General features: G+C 37.7%; 1 protein-coding gene across 4 annotated transcripts in view; it reads left to right on the top strand.

Annotated features, from left to right (window-relative positions):
* The first annotated feature begins 654 nt into the window (after window positions 1-654).
* The window catches only part of htr4 (5-hydroxytryptamine receptor 4), a 139,445-nt gene continuing 129,306 nt past the window's right edge, over window positions 655-10,793 (top strand). For 2 of the 4 annotated variants that reach the window (XM_023328144.1, XM_023328143.1), the window contains exons 1-2: window positions 1,048-1,131; window positions 1,555-1,687. Coding sequence is in view for 2 of the 4 variants with exons in the window: in XM_023328142.1 (XP_023183910.1) it covers window positions 714-1,131 (418 nt within the window). In the remaining 2 variants the exon portion in view is untranslated. Of the gene's footprint in view, window positions 1,132-1,554; window positions 1,688-10,793 lie in introns of all 4 variants that reach the window. The other 2 variants (XM_023328142.1, XM_023328141.1) reach the window with 2 other exon arrangements.

The raw sequence follows: 10,793 nt of genomic DNA, 5'->3' as shown, positions 1-10,793 counted from the left end.
ATAAGGTTTACATTTCTTCTGTTAATATATGTACACTGTGCTGTAAAAAATGCTGTTACCTTCTGGCTTTTTTGTGACAATTTTTCATGTCATAGTAAAAAGCTGTAAGATTTTAAATATGAGCAAATCTGTTTAAGACCATGGCATGACTTTTTATAATCCAATTTATGTCTGGATTTTGACTAGGCAACTTCACAACCTTTATGAGTTTTGAAGAACTTAAATTAAAATGTTTTGACAAACTGAATGTGTTTTTTATTACTTGTGGCCATAAATGAACCAAACATAAATGGTTAACTATGTTCCTTTGTAAAATACACAAGTTTCTCTTGTTGAACTGAATTCGGAAAATTTATCTAACTTTTTATTAATTTATCTGCTTCATCTAAGTGTTGTTTTCTGGACACTGACTAAGCAGCATGCTGGCCACATGAGAACAAAATTACAAAAAGTTGCATTTTGTTGTAGATCAACAAAAATCATACATTTTTTGTGCACTCAAGATTTGTCTTTAAATGAAAGTTAAAGTTTGCCTCTTTACACGTGCACAGGTCATTTCAATCAGTAGCGCGTCAGCAGGGACAGCCTCGGCCAAATGGATCGTGTTAGTTAAATGTAGTGTGTCGGTGACGGAGACTGCGAGAACGAGTGAGCGCTTCCTTCCGTTACTTCAGGGCTGAAGAAAGGAGGAGGGACTTGACCGGAGCGGTTTAATGTCCACTGTGAGTTCACACAAAGCGAAACGGCGTCAACTCCTCCGCAGCAGACTGTCCGGACACAATCCGCGTTCCTTTAAAAAACCTTCGAGGTTCCCCCAACTCTCTGCAGGGGTTTCTGCACTCCTCTTTTTACAGAGTGTCCCTCCAGCGTCCCAACCAGCAGTGCGCTCTTCAGCTCGCCGGCTTTTTGCGCACGGACGTGTCTCCAAATTCCGCCACTGGTCTTTGCTGCGCTGCGCTCCTTCCACTCAGCTGAGCAGTCCCGACCGTCAACTACAGTCAGCGGCTTCTTTCTTTTTTTTGCTCTCACTATTACTTATTTGTTGTTTTACTGAAGAGCAGCGGGGTTTTGGCTCATGGGTATTTAGTGTCGTGACATGCTTTCAGGACCCGGCGCCTTCACAGAGAAATGGTGAGTGAACTCCACTTCTTTCTGCCAGGCATTTCTGTGTCCGCTTCCAGTTTGTTTATGTTCTGCGTGAAAGGGTGAGCTCTTCAGATAAGCTGTCGCTCACACTAAAGAACGCGTTGCCTCCACCTGTCATGTGCAACCACTTTTAGAGTGTCGGAATTCCCAAATGAGTGAACATATTAGAAATACAGAAAATTTGATTTCTTTTTTTTTTTTTTTATATTTCTGTGTTTCACCAGGTCTAATTCAGGGATTTATAATCCATAAATATTTTTTCTTCATTCAGAAGGATTTAGTGGATAATCCCCTATAACGTTGAATGGTGTTTGTTGCCAAATTTCATCTCACTTTCACTGTAAAATGCACCAAAACAGTCTAAATCTAAATGCACGTTTTCCATACATTTGACCCCTGCACATCCAGGTGGACTTGTAGCTACCCTTTTAAATCGATCAGTGATCCATTGATAAGGAGGGCTGTGGATACATGCACGGAGTGAACTGTCACATGCTTCTTGCCTGTTGAAGCAGGAGGCTGTGTGGGGACACCAAATCCTGTAAGTTGAACAGCCAGTATTTTCAATTCTGTTCAATTTTTGAATAATGGATTGTTTAATGTGTAGTTCATTTGGTTTAGATTGTATTACAAGTTTGATCATGACAGGTTACAGTAGAACATTCTTCATTTATCAAGTTTCGATTGTCATGCTGATAGGACATTACCAGTGTTTGAATGAAAATAGATGATTTGGGCTGTGGAGGTCAATCATTTTAAAATGTTTTTTTCACATTAGAGGTAATTTTATATTTCAGAAATGGAGTATGAGGTGCTGTGATTTTATATTTTGAATTCATCACTCTGTTACAGCAGTTTTGCCTTCTCTCTGCGCAAATGTTTTCACAATGACTTGGGCTAAGGCCTGTGATTGCAATCTTTTATGTAATATTTATGATCTAATCACGCAGACAATCCATTTTCCATCGATCAAAGGTTGAGGTACAATGTGTCGTTTCATTGGCTCAGATGTTGAATGGAGGATCACAGTTTTATGATTTACAGTTTACAGTCTGGAGCTCGCCCTCAACAACTCTTCTACATGAGCTGGAGAGCAGCCTAACTGCAATTTTACACACAAATGACTCCAGGTGTTAGCATAGGGGATAGATCTCCTTAGACAACATTTTTTTTATGTGATACTGTTGAGCAAAGAAAATTTACTACTTTCTACCTTCCTTGCTTGTGGAGAGAGCTCTGCAATATATGCATCTGATTATGAAAGTCCCTTAGACACAGTTCAATATAGAACAAAAATAAAAAAAGTGAAATATTGTGCTCTGCAAAATTTTTGAGGCATTTTGTTGTAAATGTTTTGTTTTATGCTGTGTGGTTAACTATGAGCTGACCCACTGGTAAGATTTTATATTGCACCCACCTTTGAATCCCTGCAGGGGAATTCTAAGCAGTGATGGAAAGTACTGTGCTGTGTATAGTGACTGTCTGTTTCTGTGGGGATGGTACCAAAGGGTCGTACTCAGAAAACAGATGCGTCTCCAGTGGCAAAACCTTTGTTGGCTTGTTTTTGGTTAGGTAACATTTGTGATTCATGATTGCAAATAAACCTAAGCTTGTTGAAAATATAGGTGGAGTTATAGTTGGCATAAGACTGTCATTTTTATTCATCAACCATTCTTTATGCATATATTTTTTTCTGAGCTTGAAGGCTTTCTCAGGTATTCCACTAGAGGGCACATAATCGTATATAAACTGCATTTCTAAGCAGGAACTTTGTGGAAATAGGCCGTGCTTTGAATGAGCAAATGTTTACGCACTCCCTGAATGTCTGGTACAGGAGATTCAAGGATTTCTCAAACATGCATGAATCAGAGCAACACTCCAGGTGTGTTTTTGATGAGGGAACAACATTAAAACATAATATCAAGCTCAAAAAAGTATTTTCCCCCTTCGGTTCTGTCGGAGTATGATTCCTGAACCTGAAATCTAGCAACTGACATGTTTTATTACAATGTGGACACCATTGGTTCTTCCAGTGGTGGTTGAGGATATTATTCAAGCTCAAAGTCTTCATTGACAAAGTCAACAATAATGCCCTGCCTTCATGGCCCTAAACAGTAGTTACAACTCAGACTTACCCTACTTATCTACAACAAATGGTAAATTATATAACATGATGGCAGGTTTTGCCAAGATTGTATCTTTTAAAATGACAAAATTATGAATTTAGTACCCAAAAAGAACAATGAAGCAATTTTAAAGCCACTAATTGAGTGTCTAAAGTTGTTGTATGTGGATTAAAATATTTCAGATAATTATTTTGCCCCTCTTCATGTAATGCATTTTTATACATATCTACTACTGACCTACCTATTATTCCACCTTATTTTGATTCATCTGCAAAGTAGATAAATTCAATTTAATTAGGGGAAAACTCTAAAGAGCTGCAGTATGTGTGGGCGTGCACATGTTTGTGTATGTGTGTGTTTGATAATGAAAACATGTTGAGAGTGCATATCAGTCTGAATGCTGATTTGCAGTTTTTCTTATCTTATTTATATCAACATGCAAGATTTAAGTTGGAGTGATTTGCTCTTTATACTAAAATGCACATTGTCTGTCTGGGATCAGTATGCAGCAACAGGGTTTAACCAAGATGCGTTACCATGTTGTTGAATAGAACTGTCAGTATAGGAAGCAACAGAGGACTTTTGATGCTAAGTGGTTTGGTAACACACAGTCTGGTACACATTGTACAGAACAACAAGAAACTTTAGGGGCAGAATAACTCTGCATGCAGGGTGGATGATATAAATATGAAGCTGACAAGGCTGGAGGGAGCCACAACAACACTGCAGATGGTGACTGATGGTGGTGGACTTTATGCAATGAAGCTCCTACTATGTTTTGATAATTACTTTATATTGCAGCTATGAAAGACATTTGTGATGCTGTTTATGATAAAGATTTTCTTACACACATAATACCAACCTAATATTTGATTTGCGTAAATGATCAAGTTCCGCCATCTTTTGCTTAGTCATCTACAAGCTTCTGGCATCAGTCTGACTGAAGGTTTTACCACTTTTCATGGCAGAATTTGAATTCATTTTATTTGTTAGGTTTTCTGGCACAGACCTTCACACATTTGAAATGGGGTAGGGCTTTGGGGAGGTTATTCCAGAAGCTTAGGGTGCATTTACTGTATCCATTTCAAAACCACTTTAGGTGTGTTTGATATCATTGTGCTGGTCAAAGTTTCAACCATCTAGCTGTTGATTTTAGTAAAGTTTGCAAAGATAAGTCTTCCTACTTTATTATTTAATGCTTTATGTGTCAGGTTTTAGTATATTCATCAGTAAAACAACCCCACAGCATGATACAATCACTACCGAACCAGTCCTAATCTGGACTAATCCTTTGAGATTTCCAAGTCTCACCTTAAATCATTGGAACATTGGCCTTGTCATTGTGGCTAAACTGCTCAGTCTTTCTTATCTAAGCATAAACAATTCTTCCAAGGCGCATTTGGCTCATCTGTGCCACTCATGAGCTGCTGAAAATTTCAGCCGGGCTTGAATGTAAACTTTTTGGAATATATACTGTTCTACAGCATGCATTTTATCAAACATACAGTACAGACATGGTTCATGACGTCACAGAATATCAGAATTATTAAAAAAAGAGAGAGAATGTACTGAAGTGGCCGTCCATGATGCCATATGGAATTGGAATATACAAACTATAAGAATGGCTTTTAAACCTTAGGTACATTTCCCAGAACTGAGGAGGAAATGCAGCTGGCAATAATTTTTTTATGAAAGACCCTGGTATTAAGGTGTCCTCATAGCGGAGACCATCGTAAAAACAGGTATTATTTTGTATCTCTGCTGATTACTTGTTCACTTTTGTATTAAATCAGCTCCGCTTCTGCTTGCCCTTCAGTGAATTGACCAGCTGCATCTGCAGTCACAATTTCTTATATAATAAGAGTCTTGTTTAACATGAACTTGTTTTTGGTTTTTAGAAATGCTGCTTCCTTTCCTTATCGGTCTCTTGTTTAAGGACTATTACACAATAAAGAAGGTTTTCAGTAGGAATAAATTAATAGTTTGTTATTTTTCTGATAGATTTTTTGGGGTTGATTTGACAGAGTTGCGACCAGCACAGCAATAATGGCAACAGAAGAAGAGTCTGTCTCAGTATACTGTATTATACAAAATACTTTCTTTGTTTACAGACTTAATGGCATGCATTTAAAGTGCTAGTAGTACATTAAGAAATAGTAGTTATTTCTTGTGTTGAAAATTGGGGTTGTGAGCAATTGTATTTTCACATCAAGCCCCTCCTGAAACATTTCTCCTGTAACTCAGTTTTTTGGAGTGCATGGATAAAAACTTTATTTGAGGTTCTTAGATGTTTGCAGGAATGGGTGGGCTGAAATGTCATCACAAAAGACTGATAAAAGTAGTCTTGATTCCAGTTCTTTTATTGTTCAGTTTGACAGTGAGCTCATGTTTGTTGCCTCCAGTGTGGGTGGGTGGCACTGTTTCTGTCTCTTTCACGGTTTCATTTTAAACTCTGCCACAAACTTTCAAGTCAAGGAGGCATCTCGTTTTGCTAAATTTGTGAGGAAAAATCCTCCAGTGAAAAGGAAAATGTCTTTCTGTTATTAGATTTTGACAACTAATTTTATAATCATTTGTTTTCTGACAGCTCTGCTGTGTAGGGTGAGGCCCAGGGTTTAAATAAACAAAGGTTGTGGTCTATTGCTGAATTATCAATAATTTTCGGTGCCAATCATTCTGTGACAAACATGACTCACCCACATCCATATCGGTTCTTAGCTTAAGCTTGAACTACATTTTTGTAAATAGATTTCAAGATTTTGCTTTGTTATTGTTGGTGGTAACAGTGATAGGAGCTCGTCCCATAATTGGTGGGTTGCTGGTTTGAATCCCTGCTCCAGTTGTCTCAGTTGTTGTGTCTTTGGCAGACACTTCACCAGCCTTGTCTGCTGGTGGTGGTCAGAGGGCCCGGTGGCACCGGTACATGCCAACCTCACCCTGATATGAGGCAGGGGTTTGTCAGACTGCCCTAGGGCAGCTGTAGCTACTATCCAGTAGCTTTCTACTTGCAGTGTATGAATATGTGAATGACTGAATGTAGTGTGAAGCTCTTTGGAATCCCCTGGACATGAAAGAGTTAAACAAGTACAGCCCATATATCATTTGTTGTTGCTTATTTAGCTCCAAAATGGAGATATAAATAATTTGGGCTTGCATTTTAAATGCATCGTGGAGGAAAGACACTTTCCTCCATGGGGATATGAGGCAGGGGTCAGTTGCTTATTCTGGTGGACACACACAAATAATTGACTATCTCCACAGGATCAATAGTCACTTTCTTTACTTCCCACATACCAATGTCTTAATTGCCATTCTATGTTTCTGTGACAATTCTGTGTAACACATCTGGCTCTACATCTGCTGTGTCCCAAGGAGCTATTCTGGTTAATCAACTGTATTAAATTCACAATCAACTGCAGTGTCTGCACTTTGATAAAATGCATTTTCAGCACCTGCCAGGATGTAATAGGCACGTCCCATAGAGGTGACCGTACAAGAATATGATGGGAGTTTTGTGATCAGAAATTTGAGCAATTTTTCTATAGCTCCCATCAGGTATAAGTTTATGAAATTCAGTATTCTCTTAAATGCACATTCTGTGAGAGCTTAAGGTGAAAATTCAACAATATCTCCACCTTAAACTATTGGCATTCTGCACTTCAAGATCTATAGAAATTATTAGCACAATCTAAACTAACAACTTTACACTATATTTTGATGAGTCAAAGTGAAAAGGTGCCATCAACAAAAATACAATATAACATAAAGATCATCACCAACAGAATGAAGCTTGTAAGTGTATTGACATTTAAAGTCCAATCTAAAAAAAACATCTTACTGCTTGCAAAAAAATACACTTTGGTCCTCAGTAGGTGCAATTGATTTTAAATCCATGTGGAAACAGAATATACCTTATTCTTACCTAAAGTTTTTGCAATAAAGTGGCTTAAAATATTTTATTGGGGGCATTTTTAAAGTGACAACCCAATATTAAATTGTTCAAAAATAAAAGAACAAGCTAATATTTCAAATGACTCAAGTTTTTTTTGCCAATCTTGTACAACTCAGCTCCTTTATTCCTTTATATAGAAAATGAGACAAATGTTTTTATCTTGTTTTTAGACAAACTAAAAGAGGGAGATTGAGCAGAAAAGTTGGAATGAATTTAGTAGAAGTTTAGTTTTTGTGTTGACTGCTCTTTCTTGAAATCTGATAGAATAGAGAGGATTGGCTTCACAGTAGCAAATGTAGCATAAAATCCTTTCTGTGCCATTGTCTGAGTGACCATTATTATCGCTCCAATCGCCAAGAGTGCGGTTATTTCCTAGAGCAGCGAAAGGTGGATGCTCATGGCAAAACAATAATGTGTCTCACCAGGGAGAAACGAGGCTGCAGAGACATTCCCATTAAGCCTAGCAGTCCCGGTTTAGGAGTCTGTCAGAAGCATTGCAGATATGAAAGAAATGAGACCAATCTAGGCTCCAACGCAGCCTATGAATGGATTGATTCTACTCTCCATGCTGTCAGGTTTCCTTTCGGTGGAAAATTCAAAGATTTTCACCATACTTCTATTGTCGTTTGTCTTTTTAATGATGTGATGATGAACATGCATCATACTAACAGTAAACTTCTAGCAGTAGTGAAAAAGTTGAGTAAGGATATTCACTGAAACTTAAATAAAATATGATTAATACTTCTGAAAAATTATGAATGCATACAAACATACAAGCCATATAATTTAGATTAACATCAATAAGGCAGCTGGAGTTTTTCTCCCTCTTTTGCACATCATTTGTTTAATTTGATTACATTACTGGAAAAACAGTTTTTGCTCATTAAACTAGTCCTTGTAGTTATGATTATCTTTGCCTGTAATGCACTGAGAGTGTATTTATACTCTTATCAACCATTTATCATTTTGCTGTAAAGAAACACATCAGGAAAGCACCTGAATGCATCAGAAATGTAGAACACTTAAAATACCAGAAAATGTTGTCAAGCGTACTTAATTAACAGGATTTTATTGAAATATTGAATGGATTAATAATAGTTTCATTTTTCTTGGAAGTATTTCTTCAAAATCTTTCCAGATTTCAACAAATATTTTGAGTAAAATGCCATTACCTGCAAACATAAAAGACAATAATGACTTTTTCTTAAAAATCACCCAAGACTTTATGTTTTTTCAGATTTTTTTTGTAATTAAAAAGTGCCATATTAAATAGGATATGAATTTAATTTAAACACTTCATGATACAACAATAATTCAATCTGGAGAGACTCAGACGGAGATAAGAAGACAATTAGAAGAGTTTATTGACAAACAGAATTTAAAGTCTTTGGCGCTCGGGCCCCGGCTGGGGATAACGGTTATCGCAGCGTTAGCAATAGGCTTCAGATGAGCATCCCCGATGCTGTTAGGAACGTCATCCCCCAGGGCCCGGCACTGGTGGTGGAGGTTGAAGAAGGGTGCGGGCCTCAGGACCGGGCGAGTGGAGGAGAAGGGGTGGTGGTGGGTTGAGCTCGGCTGGAGAGCGAAGGACACGATGAATGAAGGTCCTTATCAGCTGGGACTTGGTCGATGATTGGACGTGACGTGGCTTGGTCCGGCGTTGATAGGTAGACGATTGTGGGCAGGTCGCTTCAATTAACGGGTCCCGGTGGGGATAAAAGAGTCTTCCAGTTTGAATTTGCGCCTAGGCTTCATTGTAAAGGTCAAAACGAAAAGCCAATGAGTATTAATGTGTTTCAGCTGTGGTTCATAAACTGTCTGGGCATTTTACTAACACTGTATTTCCACTAACAGTTTTCCAGATTCTCAAATGAATTCAAGATGAGCATTGCAGTTGCAATGAAGAAGACTTTATATTGTCTTTGGACACCAAAATCACAACTTAATCAAACCGGACTGATCAACAAACACCAACGCAGTCTCCTTCTGAGTAGTTTACTTTGGAATAATCATACCATTAATGTAAAGCTTGCTCAGCTTTGGCATCAGGGGGTTGTAAGACAATTTGCATGCACAATAAGTAAAAGACTTTTGGAGGGCAGTCATGTAACAGGAAGAACAGCAGAACAGCCACCTCTAAGACAAACATCAAAGGCAAACTGAAATTCTGCAAAAGGTACAAAGACTGGTAGAAAACTGGTGCAAATTAATTTTTAATATAAAATCCTTAATCCGATTGTTTGGTACATCTGAAAATGTATAGACTGCTCATGAACACTAACATGAAACATTTGATTAAAAGATTACAAAAGTGACAGAAGAGGTTTTTTGTAGAAACATAAATAGATCAAAATGCTAAAAATAGTAAACACAATATGTGCAATAGATCACTTGACCCAGGCTAAAACATTTAAGATGTGCTACATGGTGCACAGTAGAGAGTGGAACTATTGGCCAGATTCCCACGATCACCAAATTGTTACGTGGCTGAACATCTCTGATGTGTTTTTGAGAAGTTAAATAACCACTTCCTCTTTCTATCATCTCTGAAATAGCTTGAATATGTTATGCTTGATGAAAAGATTAAAACTCCCTGGAGCCACTGGCCAAAATCACAACTTAATCAATCCGAGAACATAATTTAAACATGTCATTTGAGGATTTGTAAATGTGTTAAATCGATTTTGCTGAGACTTAGCTTGAGATACTAGTAATCTTCTGTTTAGCGTAACAAACACGTTCACTATAGCTTCACATGCAGAGGATGCGATTTGCATGTTGTTGAGCAGAGTCAAAATGTTAAACTCTCTCCCTGGTCCTCTGTTGTCTGTGCTGGAGCAGCTGAATAGGGGTAATTAGCTCTATTCAATGGCTGTCAGATTGGCCTCTGAATGGAGCCTCAATGAGCCACACTCAATGTCTGGTATAACGAATCTGAATCAAAGCTGTATTAGAAAAAAAACAGCAGAAAATTAAGATGGATTTTTTTCTTTTTTTATGTAGCTCCTTTTCAAGGCATAACTGGGACTTTAAGTCATAGAAATAAAAACAGAACATGTCAGAAAACCTTTATGTCCTGCATGGAGCCACTTACAGCCATTATATGTTCTTTGGAGCACTCTGGATGAAATGTGTGAAGCGTAGGTGAGCCACTACAAAACACTTCAAAAGTTGCATGTATGCTGCGACAGACACTTTTATAAACATACCTCCAGACATATTCTTATAAATGTTTTCAGAACTAATGTATACAGATGGGACTTAAATGGCCCAGACATAAATGATAAAAGTAATATATCTTATGCTCTAATACTTGCAACATGTAAACACAATTATCAAGTAGTCCAGCTTTATGCCGGAACATCTGTTCCAACGCATGAATGATCTGGGTTATAACTGCTTGAATTATTGTCAGAAGTGAAATGGAAGAATGCAGATGTTCACTGTAGAAAGCTCTCATTCACAGTTTTATTTTGCAAGTAGCTGAACTGAAAGAAATGTGCAAAACATATATCATTAAAATATCATAATATAGCATAGGCTCATTTGGAACGTGGTATTTGTTGGCT

This window comes from Xiphophorus maculatus, chromosome 23 (genome assembly GCF_002775205.1).
Source record: "Xiphophorus maculatus strain JP 163 A chromosome 23, X_maculatus-5.0-male, whole genome shotgun sequence".
Taxonomy (NCBI): Eukaryota; Metazoa; Chordata; class Actinopteri; order Cyprinodontiformes; family Poeciliidae; genus Xiphophorus; species Xiphophorus maculatus.
This window is presented reverse-complemented; position numbering and strand designations above follow the sequence as displayed.